General features: G+C 34.4%; 1 protein-coding gene across 4 annotated transcripts in view; it reads left to right on the top strand.

Moving 5' to 3' along the window:
• The window catches only part of LNPK (lunapark, ER junction formation factor), a 75415-nt gene extending 55874 nt beyond the window's left edge, over positions 1-19541 (top strand). For 3 of the 4 annotated variants that reach the window (XM_045480278.1, XM_045480280.1, XM_045480277.1), the window contains 4 exons: positions 7851-7956; positions 9243-9313; positions 10468-10638; positions 18512-19541. In XM_045480278.1, the coding sequence (XP_045336234.1) occupies positions 7851-7956; positions 9243-9313; positions 10468-10638; positions 18512-18756 (593 nt within the window). In that variant the 3' untranslated portion in view covers positions 18757-19541. Of the gene's footprint in view, positions 1-7850; positions 7957-9242; positions 9314-10467; positions 10639-12434; positions 12518-18511 lie in introns of all 4 variants that reach the window. The other variant, XM_045480279.1, reaches the window with a different exon arrangement.
• Positions 19542-20247: the final 706 nt, after the last annotated feature.

Here is a 20247-nt window from a genome sequence, read left to right as displayed (position 1 = left end):
TAGTTTTATTAGTTTTTAAATAGATTCTATAGTATTTTCTACATCGACTCTTACATTGTCTGTGAATAACGGTAATTTCTACTTCTTTTCTAATCTGGATTCCTTTTGTTTCTTACTCTTACCTTACTTAGTGCACTAGGTAGAACCTTTAGTACAATATTAAGTAGAAGCGTCAAAAGCAGGGGCGCCTGGCTGGTACAGTTGGTGGAGTGTGTGACTCTTGATCTTGAGGTTGTGAGTTCAAGCCCCATGTTGGGTATAGAGATTGCTTAAAATATTAAAAAAAAAAAAAAAAAAAAAAAGAAATTGCAAAAGCAGACATTCTTGCCTTATTGCTGATCTTAGGAGGAAAGAAGTTACTTTTTCATCAGTCAGCATGATGTTAACTTGTAGGGTTTTTTCTGTTGTTGTTGTTATTGTTTTGTTGTATATGGATAACTTTTATCAGGTTGAGGAAGTACCCTTCTATTTCTAGGTAGCTGAAGACTTTTATCAATAATGGATAATGGATTTTATCATTTTTTTTTTCTGCATCTCTTGAGATGCTAATAATGGGGTTTTAGTTTATTTAATGTCTGTTCATACAGTGAAATACATTGATTTTTAAATATTAGACTATCTTGCTTCCCTGGGATAAATCCGACTTAGTCATGGTGTTTTATTTTTTATATATATTGTTGGGTTTGATTTGCTAAAAGTTTGTTAAAAATGTTTGCGTTAATTTTCCTTAGGGATATTGGTCAACAGTATTTTTTTTTTTTCTAATAATGTCTTTGTCTGATTTTGCTATCAAAAGTATGAGAAAGTATTCTCTCATCTTCAATTTCACAGACAAGTTTGTGGAGAGTTTATATTATTTTTTCCTCAAATGTTTGGTAGAATTGACAGGTTGAAGCATCTGACTCCAGTGTTTTCTTTGTGGAAGGGTTTTTTGTTTTTGTTTTCAAACTAAAAATTCAGTTGAAAAAAAATCTACAGACTAATATCCCTTAGGAACATAGATATGAAAGTTCTTAATAAAATTTTAGCATGCTGAATAGTTACCATTTCTTGTTGAGTAAGCTGTGGTAGTTTGGTGGTCTTTCAAAGGATTTGTCTATTTCACTTAACTTTTGAATTTATTGAGATAAAGCTATTCATTATACTCTTATTATCCTTTTGATATCTTTATAATTTAGATTATGCCATTTCTTTCATTCCTGATGATAGTATTTTTTATCTTACCTTTTTTTTTTTCTCTGATTAGTCTGGCTTGAGGTTTATCAATTTTGATCTTCTCAAAACAACCAGATTTTCTCAATTATTTTTATATTTTCTATTTTATTATTTACTCTTTATTCCTTTATTCTGTTCATCTTGGGTTTCATTTGCTCTTCTCTTTTAGTTTTTTAAGGCGGAAGCTGAGTTCATGAATTTTAGATTTACCCCCTTTCATAGATGTTTAGTGTTATAAATTATCCTCTAAGTACTGCTTTAGCTGCATATCATAAATTTGATATGTTGTTTTTTCATTTTCATTCAGTTCAAAATTATATTTTGATTTTTCTTTGAACCCTCGGTTATTTAAATGTATGTTATTTAGAGATTTGTTATTTGGAGATTTCCTTGATGTCTTTCTGTTGGTGATTTGAAATTCAATTCTATTGGGTTCAGAAAACATACTTTGTATTTGAATCTTCTTAAGTGTACTGAAACTTGTTTTATGTCTCAGAATATCATCTGTCTTGGTAAATGTTTTATATTCACTTGAATACATATTCTGTTTCTGTTGGATAGAGTGGCTATAAATGTCAGGTCAAGTTGGTAGCAGATAGTGGTGTTCAAGTCTTTTATTTATTTATTTATTAAAAAAAAAATTTTTTTTTTCCAACGTTTATTTATTTTTTGGACAGAGAGAGACAGAGCATGAACGGGGGAGGGGCAGAGAGAGAGGGAGACACAGAATCGGAAACAGGCTCCAGGCTCTGAGCCATCAGCCCAGAGCCCGACGCGGGGCTCGAACTCCCGGACCGCGAGATCGTGACCTGGCTGAAGTCGGACGCTTAACCGACTGCGCCACCCAGGCGCCCCGTTCAAGTCTTTTATGTCATTACTGATTTCTGTGTTTATTCTGTCAATTATTGAGAGAAAGCTGTTGCAATCTCCAACCGCATTATTTTGTGTGTATAAATAAATAAATACTATTATATATATATATATATACACATTATATATATTGTGTATATGTGTTGTATATACTGTTATATATATATTTTATATATTATTGTGTATATATATTATATATACTATTATGTATACATATATAGATTACATATATACCAAATATATACTTGTCTATTTCTTTTTGTACTTCTGTTAGTTTTTGCTTCATGTGTTTTGAAGCGTGTTATGATGCATATGTATGTTTAGGATTATTGTGTTCTCTTGATAAATTGACTCCATTGTCATTATAAATTACCCTTTTTTATCCCTGATAATGACATTAATACAGCTACTCCAGATTTCTTTTGATTAGTGTTAGGAAATTTATATATATTGTTTCTGTTATTTATTTTTAAACTATTTGTGTCTTTGTATTTTATTAAAAAAATTTTTTTTAATGTTTAATTATTTTTGAGAGAGACAGAGACAGAATGAGAGTGGGTTAGGGGCAGAGAGAGAGGGAGACACAGAATCTGAAGCATGTTCCAGGCTCTGAGCTGTCAGCACAGAACCCGACACGGGGCTCGAACTTACGAACTGAACTGTGAGATCCTGAGCCAAAGTCGGACACTCAACTGACTGAGCCACCCAGGCACTCCAATGTTTATTTATTTTTGAAGGAGAGAGAGACAGAGTGTGAGCAGGGGAGGGGCAGAGAGAGAGGGAGACACAGAATCTGAAGCAGTCTCCAGGTTCTGAGCTGCCAGCACAGAGCCTGATGCGGGGCTCAAACTCACAGCTGTGAGATCATGACTCAGCCACCCAGTCAACTGACTGAGCCACCCCAGGCGCCCTTGTATCTTTGTATTTTAATTTTTTTTTTTTTTGAAACAACATATATCAGGTCTTGCTTTTTAATCTATTCTGACATCTTTGGCTCATAATGGAGATGTTTGGGCTACATACATTTAATATGGTTGGTATATTTGGGTTTGAGTTTCAGTCTTCTATTGTGCTATTTATTTTTTTTCTACTTGTCCCTTCTGTTCTATTACTTCTCTGCCTTCTTTTGAATTGAGTATCTTTTATTATTTTATTTTATCCTTTTTCATTGCCTTACTAACTGTATTGCTTTTTCATGTTATTAAAATTTTTTTTTTTTACATTTATTTATTTTTGAGAGACAGAGAGAGACAGAGCACAAGTGGGGGAGGGGCAGAGAGAGAAGGAGACACAGAATCCGAAGCAGGCTCCAGGCTCTGAGCTGACAGCACAGAGCCCGACAGGGGCTTGAACTCACAAACTGTGAGATCATGACCTGAGCCAAAGTCGGACGCTTAACCGACTGAGTCACCCAGGCACCCCTTTTTCACATTATTTTAGTGGGTGTTTTGAGGTTTACATATATCTTATATGTATATACTTTAACTTACAGTTCACCTTCAAGTGATATAATACCAGTTCACAAGTAGTTTGAGATTCTAACAACAGTATACTTAGGTTTCTCCTTTCCTGGACTTTGTGCTATTATTGCCATACATTTTACTTCTAGATATGTTGTAAACCACACACACGAAAAGAGTTATTTTTCCTTTAAGCTATCAATTATATTTGAAAGGGATTTAAATAATGAAAGTTTTGTATATTTACCCGCATGGTAACCATTTTAGTTATTTTTCTTTCCTTTGTATAGATCCCACTTTCTGTTTGATGTCATTTTCCTTCTGCCTGAGGACTTCTTTTAACATGTTTACAGTGCAGTTCTGCAAATGATGAATTCTTTCAGTTTTGTATGTTTGAAAAAGTTTTAATTTTGCCTTCATTTTTAAAAGATGTTTTTGCTAATACGGAATTCTAATTGATAGTTTTTCTTTAAAAATATTGTTTTACTATCTTTTGGTTTGCTTATTTTCTGATGAGAAATCTGTCATTCTTATCTCTGTTTCTCTGTATGTAATGCACCTTTTTATGACGGTGTTTAAGATTTTCTCCTTATCACTGGTCTTAAGCAATTTGAGGATCTGTGCCTTGGTGCGAAATTATTTCTTGTGCTTAGGGTTTGTTAATATTCTTGGATTTGTGGGTTTATAGCTTTCATCAAATTTGGAAAATTTTTGTGCCTTATTTTTTTGCAGTACTGTTTTCTCTTTCCTTTCTTATGGATTCCAATTATATGCATATTATGCAGCTTGCTGATGATTTATTTAAAAAAATTTGTAGGCTTTTCTTTGTGTTTCATTTTGTATGGCTTCTATTGCTATATCTTCAAATTTACTTTTTCTTTTCCCTGTAATGTCCAAAGTGCTATTTATCTCATCAGCAGATTTTTCATCCTATACATTATAGTTTTCATCTGTAGAAGTTCAGTTTAGGTCTTTTAAATTTTTCCATTTCTTTACTAACACATTGAATCTTTCCTGTAGATTCTCAAGCATATAGAATAGAGTCATAATAAGCATGTATTTGTCTATTGAGGCACCTGAGTGGCTCAGTCAGCTAAGCGTCCAACTTCAGCTCAGGTCATGATCTCACAGAGCCCTGTGTCGGGCTCTGTGCTGACAGCTCAGGGTCAGGACCCTGCTTTGAACTCTGTGTCTCCCTCTCTGTCTCTGCCCCTCCCCCGCTCATGCTCTGTCTGTCTCTGAAAAAAAAAATACATGTAAAAAAACCCAACAAAATACAAAGCTTTAAAATAATGTGTATTTGTCTACTAATTCTATAAACTGTCATTTCTAGGTCATTTTTGGTTATTTTTCTCATTATGGGTTGTATTTTCCTGCTTATTTGCATGTCTAATAATTTTTAATGCTTTTTTTTTAACTTAGTTAAATTTATGGGTCAATGCCCATCCCCCATTTTCCCCTCTCCCCCATCAACGCTCAGTTTGTTCTCTGTATTTAAGAGTCTCTTATGGTTTGCCTCCCTCCCTCTCTGTAACTGTTTTTTTTTCCCCTTCCCTTCCCCCATGGTCTTCTGTTAAGTTTCTCAAGATCCACATGTGAGTGAAAACATATGCTATCTGTCTTTCTCTGACTGACTTATTTCACTTAGCATAATACCTTTCAGTTCCATCCACGTTGCCAGAAATGGCAGGATTTCATTCTTTCTCATTGCCAAGTAGTATTCCATTGTATATATAAACAACATCTTTCTTTATCCATTCATCAGTTGATGGACTTTTAGGCTCTTTCCATAATTTGGCTATTGTTGGAAGTGCTGCTATAAACATTGGGGTACAAGTGCCCCTGTACATCAGCACTCCTGTATCCCTTGGGTAAATTCCTAGCAATGCTATTGCTGGGTCATAGGGTAGTTCTATTTTTAATTTTTTGAGGAACCTCCACACTTTTCCGGAGAAGCTGCACCAGTTTGCATTCCCACCACCAGTGCAAGAGGGTTCCTGTTTCTCCACATCCTGGCCAGCATCTATAGTCTCCTGATATGTTCATTTTAGCCACTCTGACTGGTGTGAGGTGGTATCTCAGTGTGGCTTTGATCTGTATTTCCCTGATGATGAGTGACGTTGAGCATCTTTTCATGTGTCTGTTGGCTATCTGGATGTCTTCTTTGGAAAAGTGTCTATTCATGTCTTCTGCCCATTTCTTCACTGGATTATTTGTTTTTCAGGTGTGGAGTTTGGTGAGTTCTTTATAGATTTTGGATACTAGCCCTTTATCCGATATGTCATTTGCAAATATCTTTTCCCATTTCATCGGTTGCCTTTTAGTTTTGTTGATTGTTTCCTTTGCGGTGCAGAAGCTTTTTATCTTGATGAGGTCCCAATAGTTCATTTTTGCTTTGAATTCCCTTGCCTTTGGAGATGTGTTGAGTAAGAAATTGCTCTGGCTGAGGTCAAAGAGGTTTTTTCCTGCTTTCTCCTCTAGGGTTTTGATGGTTTTCTGTCTCACATTCAGGTCTTTCATCCATTTTAAGTTTATTTTTGTGTATGGTGTAAGAAAGTGGTCTAGTTTTCATTCTTCTTCATGTTGCTGTCCAGTTCTCCCAGCACCATTTGCTAAAGAGACTATCTTTTTTACCACTGGATACTCTTTCCTGCTTTGTCAAAGATTAGTTGGCCATACATTTGTGGGTCCAATTCTGGGTTCTCTGTTCTATTCCATTGGTCTATGTGTCTGTTTTTGTGCCAATACAATGCTGTCTTGATGATTACAGCTTTGTAGTAGAGGCTAAAGTCAGGGATTGTGATGCCTCCTGCTTTGGGTTTCTTCTTCAGTATTACTTTGGCTATTTGGAGTCTTTTGTGGTTCCATACAAATTTTAGGATTGTTTGTTCTAACTTCAAGAAGAATGCTGGTGCAATTTTGATTGGGATTGCATTGAATGTGTAGATTGCTTTGGGTAGTATTGACATTTTAACAATATTCTTTTAATCCATGAGCATGGAATGTTTTTCCATTTCTTTGTGTCTTCTTCAATTTCCTTCATAAGCTCTCTATAGTTTTCAGCATACGGATCTTTTACATCTTTGGTTAGGTTTATTCCTAGGTATTTTATGGTTCTTGGTTAATGCTTAATTTTTGAGAGAGACAGCGCGTGAGTGGGGGAGAGGGAGAAACAGAATCCGGAGCAGGCCCCAGTCTCTGAGCTGTCAGCACAGAGCCCGCCATAGGGCTGAACTCACAAACCATGAGATCATGACCTGTGCCTAAGTCAGACGCTTAACCCACTGAGTCACCCAGGTGCCCCATCATGTTCAATAATTTTTAATCTGATATCAGGCATTATAAGTTTTATGTTATTGAACACTGGATGTTTTTATGTCTCTATACAAAGGTCCTCTGAATGCTTACCCAGTGACCTGGGAGTTATGAAGGTTTCCACTCTGGTTGGTGAGAATGTGCTATACTTTGGCCCCATGTGAACACTATTACCTTTAATATCTGGGGGCAATTCTTTCTCTGTCTTCAGTTTCATCATACACATATACCAATCAGTACTCTGTTGAATAGTCTCAGGGATCCTCTGTAGATCTTTGGTGTTCTTGCTGTGTGCATTTTCTTCTCTCTAGTACTCTTCCTGTAAACCCAAGCTGCCTTGGTCTTCTTAGAGTTCCAGCTTTATCTTCTCAAACTTAGGGAGACTGATATATTTCAGCTGGATTTACCCTCCCTGAGCTGTTGCCTAGAGATTTTCTCCAGGCAACAAGCTGGGGCAATTGTAGGTTCATCTTACTTGCTTTTGGTCTCTCAGGAATCTTTATCCTACCTTGCCTGATTTTTAATGTCCTTACAACTGTTTCATAATATATTTTTCATAGTATTTTAGTTGTTTTAGGTGGAAGGTAAATATGACCCCTGTTTTACTCTATTATTGCTCCAAATGGAAGTCTCCTAATTTGTTATTACATAAGATTTTAAGAATCTGGGCATTTTAAAAATTAGTTTGTACAGAGACCAATGTAGCTTCATTTCTTAATAGATTATGTTGATGGTTTTGATATAGAACATAATTTAACATATTTTGTAGTATATATTTTTAATGAAAACCTGAATGCTCTGAAGAGATTTATAAGAGTTGCTATTATTTTTGTTAAAATCTTTCAAAAGTTCTGACAAGCATGGATAGTACTTGGTAAGTTAATTAAAATTTAAATGTATTTTATACATATAAATAAATATATGAGTAATATTTAAATATGTATCATGTAAAAATAACTATATAAATAAATTTTATTGTTCCTTTACTAGGTCTTCATCCTCCAGGTCCACCTTTAGCAAGACCCATTCTCCCCCGAGAGCGAGGTGCTCTGGATAGAATTGTTGAATATTTAGTTGGTGATGGTCCACAGAACAGGTAATGTTTGTTAGGGTGGTAGGTAAATGAAAATGAAGAAGTTTATTGGTCAAAAGGGTGTGTGTGTGTGTGTGTGCGTGTGCGTGCGTGCATGCACACTAGACATTCTATGGTTTTGTGACTCCTGTTTCCTGATTTTAGAACATAATAGAATATTTTATGCCCCTGTAAAAGAGAACATACTCAGTCGTTTTTCAGTAAGAGTTTTGATAAAATACAAAAAAATATATAGAGAGATCAAAAACTATTGTAACCCTACTATAAGATTATTTTTAGAGAAATTAAATCATTTGTTTGAAACTTTTAAACTTGAAGAGCACACAAATAGTGAAAACTTGGTAGTTTGTAAGAAATGGGGTTTTATAGATGTCAGTATGGGAGTCGGTGATGGTAATGATTTTAATGGCAACGAGGACAATTTAGATATGTTTGACACTATGGTTTTCAAAATAGTTTTCTGATTATTATCTTATTTGATTTTTACAATAATTCTAGGAAGATAGGGGTGATGTGAACAGAGCAACTGTCATAATATAGACTTTTAAAAAATACCTTAGGATAGTAGACTAGAATATTTGACAAGGTTATTGGTTAATATTATTTCAATAAAAGGACTAGAATTTAATGTTAATGTAATAATTGTATATTATTCAAAACAGACAAGTTGTTGTTTGGTCAGGCCAAGTGTTAAGTGCATACACAGAGAACAGAGAGAATGTATAAATAGGAAATGAGGAAGATGTATAACTAGGATAGACACAGCAATCGTGATGTTTGGAAGTTAACCTTTGGACTGGACTAAACAAATTCATTTCTTTACTACAGACTTCTCAGAAGTTGTATTTTATTTTATTTTATTTTATTTTATTTTATTTTATTTTATTTTATTTTTCAGAAGTTTTAATAACATTCATTGTGAATCACTAAGGGGTTCCATCTTTTCCAATCTGATCTGACCACGGATTTTGGGTCTGTTATCCTCAGAAATACATGTTCGGAAGTACTGAAATTTAAGTGTTCTGTTATTGAATATGTTTGTTACCTTAGTAAGGATATATTCATTTGACTGTTGCTTAGTTTGTTTTTTGTTGTGTGGAAAAATTATATTTTAGAAAGGTTGAAATTTTGGCTGTTATGGTTAAAGGGTATTGTTTATTGTTTACTAAGTAACATTTAGTCTGTTATGGCATATTTAGCTGTGTAAGATATTAGTTAGCTGTGATGGCTATTTTCATGGGCTTTGTCTGCATTTGTAACTGATCTGTTCATTTTTCCTTTTGGTGTAGGTATGCCCTTATATGTCAGCAGTGTTTTTCTCATAATGGAATGGCTTTGAAAGAAGAATTTGAATACATTGGTAAGAATTATTGGGCATTTAGATTAAAATATTTTACTCTTAAATATTTCATCCTATGCCAAGTCCCATGTAATGTCACTTTGTTTTAGGTGCTCTGTTTGTGTTGTTCAGGCATATTGTCCTTATTTCAGAACACAGAGCAAAGCAGGAACAACAATGCAGGTTTTTTCCTCATATAGTGTACAACTTCTAGGTCTTTTCAAACTTCATTGTGCATCAGAATCACCTGAAGAGCTTTTAAAAATACCATGCCCAAGACCCACTAACTAAGGGTCTGTTTTAATTGATTTGGGGTGGGTCCAGGCTTTTTTTTTTAAGCTCCTCAGAGGATTCTCATGTGCAGCCACTATTAAAAATTATTGTACTAAATTACTTATGTTTCTTAAATATGACATACTATAGTTTCTTGGGCACGTGAGCAATGTTCTGGATTTTAAAATCCCTAATGATTATAGTGACTAGAAATGTAATTTCTGTAATACATTTGGATCATTATTAATATTGTTTTGCTATTAGATAACCTGCTGTGTAACTTACCATCTTTTTTGATTTATTTATATACTTACTATTTATTTATTATTTTTTAAAATACAATTTATTGTCAAGTTAGCTAACATACAGTGTACATAGTGTGCTCTTGGCTTCGGGAGTAGATTCCCATGACTCATTGCTTACATACAACACTCAGTGCTCATCCCGACAAGTGTTCTTTTCAATGCCCATTACGTATTCCTCAACCCCCCCAATCCACCCTCAGTTTGTTCTCTGTATTTAAGAGTCTCTTATGATTTGCCTCCCTCTCTGGTTGAAACTACTTTTTTCTCCTTCCCTTCTCCCATGGTCTTCTGTTAAGTTTCTCAAATTCCTCATATGACTGAAAACATGTATCTGTCTTTCTCTGACTTTTCTGTTTTAAAATTAATATTCTAATTCTAATAATAATTAGAAATTATGCTTTAAAATTAGCTTTTGTTAGAGCACCTGGCATTATTATTAAAACTAGATGTAGTTTCACAAGGGATAAATAACTTTTGAAGGGTTCTTTGACTATTTGCAAAAGTAATCTTGAGAATGATCTGATTAGTCCTTGAATTTTTTTTTTTTTTTTTTTTTGGTTTGTGGTTTTGTTTATTTTTTAAAAAAATTCTCTGCAGCTTTTCGATGTGCCTACTGTTTTTTCTTGAATCCTGCAAGAAAAACTAGACCTCAGGCTCCAAGACTTCCAGAGTTTAGTTTTGAGAAGAGGCAGGCAGTGGAAAGCTCAAGTTCAGTTGGTCCCTTGCCCTCAGGAAGTGTGATTTCGTCAGAGAACCAGACCAGTGAAGGTATGAATATGTTAATTAAAAAGTTTTATCTTTTAATAATGTTTGCTATTTAACATTAAAAGCATAATGCTTTTAAAATTTTTTTTTTTTTCAACGTTTATTTTTATTTTTGGGACAGAGAGAGACAGAGCATGAACGGGGGAGGGGCAGAGAGAGAGGGAGACACAGAATCGGAAACAGGCTCCAGGCTCTGAGCCATCAGCCCAGAGCCCGACGCGGGGCTCAAACTCACAGACCGCGAGATCGTGACCTGGCTGAAGTCGGACGCTTAACCGACTGCGCCACCCAGGCGCCCCAGCATAATGCTTTTAGATAAGAATGGATTAATTTATCAGATTTTACAGCATGCATATATCAGCTATTGCTCTGATACTCAGCCCTCCTGTGTGATTGGTATGATGTGTTTCAGTTTTAAAATGTAGGTTACCCTGTGTTAAGCAGCATCCACCCACAGCTGGGTAAACATTGTTTATGGAGTGACATCTAGGAACTGTTGGGAGATTTGACTAGTGATACTTTCATGGAATCATTTTTTCAATTTATTTAAGTGAAGCATGTTATAAGAATTACGCAACTACTTGTAAGGGTAAAATTCTGCTATAATTTGTAGTTAACATTGATAAAATAGATTTGTGCCTACCATTGGAATTGGTAAGGTTACCAGAAGCAAGAAACTTTGGAACTGGAAAGTTGTCCTTGGCATTCTTTGGATAAGTATGTTGATAGGACTGGTGTTTCTTTGAAACAATTTATTGAGGTGCACAAGATTTAACATTGCCGCTGTATGCCTTTGATGTAAAACAACCTTTTGCAAAAGAGAAACAGAATTTATCAGAATTCATTGGTTTTTAGGATTCATCTTTAATTCTATTTTAGGACTTGTTGTGAAGTTTCATAAGCAAATGGAAAAGATGAGGTGGAAGATCTGACTATTAATTGCCAACTGTTTCTTGTTAATATTAGGTGGGGAGCTATTTGTTAAGCGCTCCTAGTCATGGAGATGCTAAAATTATGGCACAGGCCGTGATATTTTGGTGCTATGCCTGATGTAGAAAAAAATCCATATTAGAAGTTTAGTTCACATAGTGTATTTAGCAGTCTGTATTCATCCTTTTAATTTCTAGGAATTCTCATTTATAGATATTTGATTTCTTCTTTATACAAACACTGAGTAGTGAAAAACTGCTTTAACTGAGAACAATAAAGCAGTGAATTTTCAGATATCGGAAGGTTAATATAAAAATTTGAGTATCTTTTTTTTTTTTTTTTTTTAACTTTGAAGAGTGAACCTAAAATATGTGTGTTGATTTGGGCTTGGCTTTTGGCTTACTAACATGCATCAGAATGAATTTGAACACAGATAGCCATGACAAGAAGTGTGTGTACTTTCAACACTGAATCAGTATATTCACTTTCTCCAAGTCTGCAGTATCAACTCCAAACATATCACATTTTTTCTTTTGCTTAAGTCATGCTCTGAAGCTGATTATTGCATGCAAATCACCTGCCTTGCTATTGCAGCCTCTTGGAACTGAAAACTAAGGAATTTCATACTGAAGATGCCTAGAGGAAAATTTGAAGTCCTTTCCATAAATAAGTAACCTTGCTTATGAAAGCTAAAGTGAATATTTGAAAGCCAGTAGTTGGGACACACACACACAAAAAAGAAACAAAAGGAAAAACAGCCAACAAAATAAAAATCTTGATGAGTCCCATGCTTTATATCTTCTCCCAGGGTTGAGATGGATAGTTAGCAAACAACACCCAGCTATACCTTTCCTTCTCATCAAATCTAGGAGGAGCAATACCCCAGATGTCTCATTTTCTATCTGAAATCTCCAGAACGAAGTCTAACTGGCTCAGACTCAGCCCTAATAAGGTAATGTTTATAGGTGAAGACAAAACTTGAGGCAAGGTCTGACAGCTGTGTAGTGCTGGAAACTGAAGCAACAATTCCATTTGGTTGAGATGGTCTTTGGAGGAGTAACTTTTTCATACTTCTCTTTGGATTCATTGAAATGGCTATGAGAATTTTTTACTTCTTTGGCTTTCCAGAAGATTGAAACTTTTCTCCAAGATTCTGTCTCAGCACTGTGATACAAAGGTATCATTTCCAAGCTGCAGTTCTTTAGTAGACGACTAGGAAGTATTCTGATGAAAGATGAAGCTGCATTTGTTGTGAATGCTGGCGGCATACCCTTAAGTCTAAATTGAACAGTAAGTAAGGCCATATCATCTCAATCGTCTACTTTTGGTGCCAAGAGCCAGTATAATGGAGGGCTCATATTTCTGATTTCCACATTCTTGATGTAAAAACTTGAGGTCCAAAAGAAAAAAAAATCTTTCCTGCTTTTATTTTCATATTTTTTAAAAGTAGTGAAGTAGCTCCTTAGTAATTATAGAAACTGCAGAGATTAGGTGATTGAATTCACAGATGGAACTAAAAGGTAACTTTTTCCATCTGGATTTTTCTTTCAACAAATATTCTATAACCATTTATATGAATAATCTTGAATCATTAGAAGCAGCCTTTTTTTTTTCAATCTATGATATAAGACTTTGAAATTAAGTTTTGTCTTGATTCTGCTACTGGAAGATTTTGCATTTAGGATGAGACACAAGGTTTTTGAAAAATTTTTGGATCACTGTTTAGAACAACATATGAAATGTTGGAAAGTTTTCATCAAAGAAGGAGACCTGGAAGAAATTTCTCCCGTTAATTACTCATTTGGATTCCTAGAATTTTTTTTCTAGAATTGTGTGTCCAGATGCTTTGGTAATAGAATATTGAAGAAACACAAGAAGTTAGGACTATGGATTTTGTTTTTATCTAGGAGCATACTAGATGTGGTATGCCAAAGTAATGAAGTACTTTTAGGTTACTGGGTTTCTTTTATGGCTAAATGAGTGGTGCAATAATACCTGAATCTCTGCTAAGCCACATTAAAGTGGTTTATCAGTTTTGCTTTGTTAAAGTGTGCTTTCCAGAATACTTGATATGTGGCATTCTTTTTTGTTAACTATGATAATAATTAGAAAAAGAGATTTCTGTATTGTTAGTGTGCCAGTACAGTGATTTTAGGTTAGCATGTTTGAAAAATGTTAATGTTGTTCTAATTGCTCAGTTGTATTTGTCTAGCTCATATGTAATCATTTTAATAAAAAATAGCTTTTACTTAATTGGAAATAACTTGCTAATAATAAAACTCATGGCCTTTAATCAATATTATCAAAAATAGTAAAATTCATTTAAGGTGAAATTTATTTTGGTAATTGATTTCTGCTTTTTTCTTTTAAGCAATATACTGTTACTGTTAGGTATGTTAAACTAGAGAAAATTCTATTTTTAGTGTTGTTTGTTGTGAGGCTCTAGGAAATTGAACTATTTGATAATGTAAACTTTGTTGAATTCTGTGTATTTATCAGATCCAAAAAGCTTGTACCTTTGTTGATATTTAATTATGTACAACTTCCTCAAGGTGTATATTTGCCTATAGGATGTTTTTGCATGTTTGTTTTAGACATAGAGATCTTATGCCCTTCTGATTCTCTTTTCTAAAACGCCTTCACCTAATAGTTTTACATTGTTGCCTAATAATGACATTTCTTACTCATCTAATGGATTTGTTTTTACCAATGCTAAATAACAGTACTATTGTTAAACAATATTCTATTGCTCATTATGAGTTATTTTCTCATAGGTGGTTTTTATTTAATTGAATTTTATTCATTGAACTATTGGGTTAAGTTTTGAGATGAGATGGGATTCATGTCTTTGTTCCTTAATATAAGTTGACCATTTTCCTCAAGGCAGAAAAATCTTGTAAAAACTGCTTTGCTTAAAACCTATGAGTTAGTTCAAAGACAAACTGTTCATTCTATTTGAACAAATTCTCCTTTGGGTAAGTTTTACACATATAGTGGGTACTGATGTGTGGGCAAGGCAAAAGTTTGATGCATTAGCAAGACAAATTTTTGTTATTGTAAAAGGAATAAAAAGTAAGAATCTAAATGAATCCACTAAAATATGAAGGGTTTTCAAAGGCATAAACTAAATAGAATCGTGGGGTTTTTTTCCCCTGTGGAAATTATATATTTCTAAAGGAAATACATGAATTTGTTTTGCTAGACTATTCTTTAGTTTTCTTAGAAAATTATTCTTTCAAGAGCTAGAATAAAAACCTAAAAGTAAGGTGATGTTCTTACATGTTTTTGCATGTGCATGGTTTATAGATGAGGCAGTGGTATTTGTTATACAGTTATACTCAGTTTTATGAGTTTGAGTTATCTAGCTGAGTTGAGGCTTTGCCCAAACCAACTGGAAACCAATTGTTACAATTTGGTAGAGAAAGCTTCTCTCTCAAAGATACTGAGGTGAGAGTGGGGCAGGGGGTAGGAATGGGGGAAGGAACAAATTCCATGGGTCATTTTTGTTTTATGATTGTGATATGTTGGTTTCTTAACATTATGCTTGCCAAAACTGATTTTTAAAATTTTCTTACATAGGTCATTCAGGTAACTTTGTTTTAATTTTGGTGTTAAATTGGTTTTGCACAGGGGAGAAGAGGCCTGTTTAATTAGTGTAAACACAAAGGCTGGTTTCTGTTTTAGTATTTTCTGCCCAGATGTTGACATCTTTTGTAATGTATTTTTTACCACCAAGCTGTTTTAAACTACAACTTTGCAGAAAAAATTTGCTGTTTTTATTAGAATAGGCAAATGATATTCTCCCATAGAAATAAAGTAAATTTAGAATACATTTAATGATCTTATTATAAAGCCCTGTGGTTTAGTTATTAAACACGTAATTCTCTGTTAATCTTGTACACCTAATTCACTTAAATCTTGTTTGGATGACTTTTCACAAAATGGCATTGGCACCTAAAAATCGAATATTTATGTCATTTAGACTTATGTCTGCAATATAGGCATCATGACACATACTGGTTTTTCTGTAGTATTACTAGTCTTAAAATGACTTTTCTGCAAATTAACCTGGGAGAGGAGAAGTAGTCATTAATAGCTTTTTGATTATTTTCAAGCCCTGCCCATAATTTCACCAATTTTTAGTATTCTGTGTATTCTTTGCAATATGATACAGTATTGACAAGCAAACTTTGTGTATGATGTCATTTTCTTTTTTTTTTTAATTAATTAAAAAATTTTTTTCTTTAATATTTATTTATTTTTGAGAGACAGAGAGACACAGAGCGTGAGCAGGGGAGGAGTAGAGAGTGGGAGACACAGAATCCGAAGTAGGCTCCAGGCTCTGAGTTGTCAGCACAGAGCCCGACACAGGGCTTGAACTCACAAACCGCGAGATCATCACCTGAGCTGAAGTCGGTTGCTTAACTGACTGAGCCACCCAGGCGCCCCGATGTCATTTTTTTTTTTTTTTTTTTTTTTTTTTTTTTATTTTTTTGGGACAGAGAGAGACAGAGCATGAACGGGGGAGGGGCAGAGAGAGAGGGAGACACAGAATCGGAAACAGGCTCCAGGCTCTGAGCCATCAGCCCAGAGCCCGACGCGGGGCTCGAACTCACAGACCGCGAGATCGTGACCTGGCTGAAGTCGGACGCTTAACCGACTGCGCCACCCAGGCGCCCCGTCATTTTCTAATTATGATAGCCCATGGTATTTCTTAGAATTCATCTTAATAGACATTTAAAAATTTAAGTATTGTAGTACTTCTTTTTGTGTTATCTGCTTTAAGACCCCAGAATTTTTTAATTAAATTGGATTTGACCAATGATGTGTCTGCTTCTGAAAATAGTTACATGACAAAGCTTTAAGATGATAAACAATCAACTTGAGTACTTCTGTTTAAGTTCAGTACTGAGGCAGTTGGTCAGACAATGTGACAAATTACTTGGGCCTCTATTCACTTAAGCACATTTATTGGTGAGTCCCGGATTCTGAGCTTTTTCTTTTCATTTTGTGTGGCTTTATTGTTTTGTTTTGTGTGTGTTTTTTTTTTTTCCCAGAAGGCTTTCTAAAATATAACAAATTGTAAAGTTCTTGGCAAGTAAGAACTCTCAATGGCCAGAGAGTTGTGGAAAACCGTGACTCTTAGAATTCTACCCTGGATAAATTCTGAGAGGGTAGAATTACAAATGGTTGGCAACTCCTGAAGTTTTCCGCTGAAGAACTTGCTTGCCCTTGTGGCAGAAATGCTCTGTACATGTTTAGAGAGTTTCATATGTACTTTCTGCTTTTCCTTTATGCACTGGAACATTCATATAACAAAACTCAAACAATCTACTGCCTTTCTACCTTGAGTTTTGGAAGATTCCAAGTGGTACAGCAATGCCATTTTCAGTTCCTTTTAAGATGAGAGTAGCATTTTTGTGACATTTGACATAAATAGGATTTGTGAACATTACTCACTACTTTTGGGGATCATGTGAATTTTCATACAGTAAAACCTCATTAACTTGGATGTTCCCAACTGTGGAATTTTGGCCTTTCATTCTATATATGAAAGAGGGAAGGAGGTTGTAACTAATTCTGTAAACTATAGTCCAAGATATGTTTAAACACATAATTACTTTATGTGAATTACTATATATGTAATTACATAATTACTATATATGTGAAATATAGATAATTTGTATTTATTAAAACTGATAATGGTAAACCACGACTTTGTAAGACCTCCACATATCTGTGTGCATACAGCACATAATTTCTTTGCAAAACTATTAACTAATTTTATTTATTTAGCAAGACTCTGACCTGTACTGTAAAGGAACTAAACTTGAACTTTTTACTAACGTAAACTGGTTTTTCCTCCGATTTTTTGAATTAATAACATTTGTAGTGTATCGTAAGGGATCTTGTATGAGCATAATAAAATCTGCTTATTTGTTTAGCCGATGTGATTTAACGATGTTTCTCCTAGCAAGGATATTTGTTACTATCTATTACAAAAACAAAAGCTAGATTTTTATTTTTGACTTGGAAAATAAGAGGCCCAAAGCTTTCTGCTTCTGACGTCTTCCCCTCCCCACTGGCATTTAATTTTTTAAACTTTAAAGAATTAAAGGGACTTTATTGAATAAAATAATAATAATTATTATTAGGGATTTGAGTTTAATGAAACTCAAAAGAGAGTTTAAAGGGAGTAAATTTTCAGGTAGGAACCAAGACCCTCCCTTAGCTTCTACTATGGCGACACGGGCCAAAGACCCTTCCCTTCTCTTAGTATTCTAGGTATATAGCATATTCTGACCCAGAGGTTTAAATCCTGAGAACTTGTCTTGCAGAGGGTTGAAGGGAGACTTTTCATGGGAAAAGGTAGATCCAGATCACCCCAGTTTTTGGATAATAGAGATGCAAATCAGTGTGGGGAATAGCACAGCCTACACACACACACACACACACACACACACACACACACACACACACATTTATTGTTTACAGGGTTGCCTGGGTGCCAGGGACATAGTTCTTTCAGGAAACATGATCTGGGAGTTAATACATTGGCCTCATTTGCTGTACTGTTTTCTTATGGCACATAAATCTGCTGGAACTTAGTTTGCTTTATTTGGACATTTAACTTTCAAATACATCTTTAGGAAATTTCCTGAATATTGTGAAAGTTGCTAAATTTTAGGAAAATATAGGGCTTTGGGTAAAAGTGTGTTTATGCATTTGTTTTCCCCAAATTGTTTTTTTTCATCCTTCATTCATACCAACTCATATATGGGTATGCTACAAGGAGTTAAGCACATATTTTAAAAGATTTTAAGGATAATGTTGGACCATTCTTCTGTTTCTTAGTTCGTGTATGTGTGTGCTTATCTTTTGTTTATCTTATTTAGCAGTTTTAACATTTGGATATGCCTAAAATCTTGACTCTCTATCTTTTCAGAATCTTTAGAAGAACAAGATGTTCTTGATAACAGTACAGAGCAGACAGATGAGAAAATATCAGATACAGAGCAGACAAACCAAGGGATTGAAAAAATTTCTGGCACAGAGGGCACAGAGGACCCAGAGGAGAGACAAGAGACCGAGAATGAGGAGACCTCGGTGAATGAAGCCAAATCAACAGTTCCCAGAGTGGATTCTATTCCGAATCCTGAACTCAGTGGAGAATCTTTGATGGCAGTGTAGTAAATGCTTCCACATGCCTTCCACTGGACATTTGTAGACTTGTTGATGTCAGTTATTGCTTTTTAGGTGCTGCTTTCTTTTTTTCCCCTCTAAGGATGTGCTTGATATCATTTGAATTCAGATTACTTAGCTATTTCAATATGTCAGAATTGTAGCTACTGGGTATTAAATTAAAGGCAAGGAATATCAGTAAAGGAAGATCCTTTGGAGTGTACAAAGACCCACACTGTTTAGCCAGCTTTTAGATGTTTTCTTCCATTCTAAAAGTAAACAAACATAGCATTCTTGTTTTCTCTATGTGTGACCTGTAAATAATACCCATTTTGACATAGGAAGAACTTTGGTTATGAGTAAGTTCTAATAGTGTTCGTTTTAAGGAATGAAACCCAATTAAGATTTTAAATAATTCATTATCAAAAATGGATAAAATTTTAATTCTTGAGATATTTTCCAGGAGGGGAAATGTCTATTTAGGCATTTACATTCAGTGGTATGAAAGTTACAAATAACTATATAAGCATTGGTACGAATTCTCAGTAAGAATGTAACTGAACAGTCAAGTGCAGTGTTTCTTTTTGATGTTTCTTATTTTGCAGCTGGGCCAAAGGCACATGATGTATATAATTAGCTTATGTTTACATATTAACATATAGGAAATATCTCTGCACTTGACTGTACTTGAATTCTGAGCATTATTTATACTTGTAAAATAATGGTGATATTATAAGTGAATTTTGTGCTCTTGTGTGTGTATTGTTAAGGAAAATAAAGATGATCTGGCAGCAGTTTCTTTTTGTTAAATATCTAGACTTCTTCAGACAGTGTCTTGGTAGATAACTTGGCTATCTGAAAAATCTTAGTAAGGGGAGCTCACAATAAAATTAATCCATAGACTCTCCTGAGAGCAAATTTTGATGCTTCTGTTCAGACCAATTGCCTTTCAAACTCAGAGAAATAGTGACATGTAGACGTTCTAATCAGAGATTAGAGTTTCCTGATTCGGGAAAACCTTAAGCCATTTGTAATTTTTTATTTTGAGAGACAAATAAGTATTGTGAGAATAGGTAGTTACTAGTAGTTCATTGGGTTTACTATATGTATTAACTGGCAAAAAATTAGACCCAGAATGGTAATTCTCATACCTTGCATACAATGTGGTTGGTTATCTTATTTTCCTTTTATCTTTCTTCTCCATTATTCAAAAAATTGAAATCAAGTTATGCCAAAGGGAAGCATATACAGGAATGGTACATATGGGAAATATTTCTAAATTGTATGTAGTTTATTAAAAATTTAATAAAATAATATTTGTTATTAAAAAATTCATATTTATGATTTAATATCTTATATATGATAGGTATTTTAATGAACCCAATCTGTTAATAGTCTGAGGCATTATGGCACAGGGACCAGAGTTTTTGAGATTACAAAACGCTTTAAATTTCAGCTCTGCAGTCTTGGGCAAGTAACTCAACCTCTCTGAGACTGGTT

Source organism: Leopardus geoffroyi, chromosome C1, assembly GCF_018350155.1.
Source record: "Leopardus geoffroyi isolate Oge1 chromosome C1, O.geoffroyi_Oge1_pat1.0, whole genome shotgun sequence".
Classification (NCBI taxonomy): Eukaryota; Metazoa; Chordata; class Mammalia; order Carnivora; family Felidae; genus Leopardus; species Leopardus geoffroyi.
Note: the sequence above shows the minus strand (reverse complement) of the source record. Positions and strands in the feature narration are given on the sequence as shown.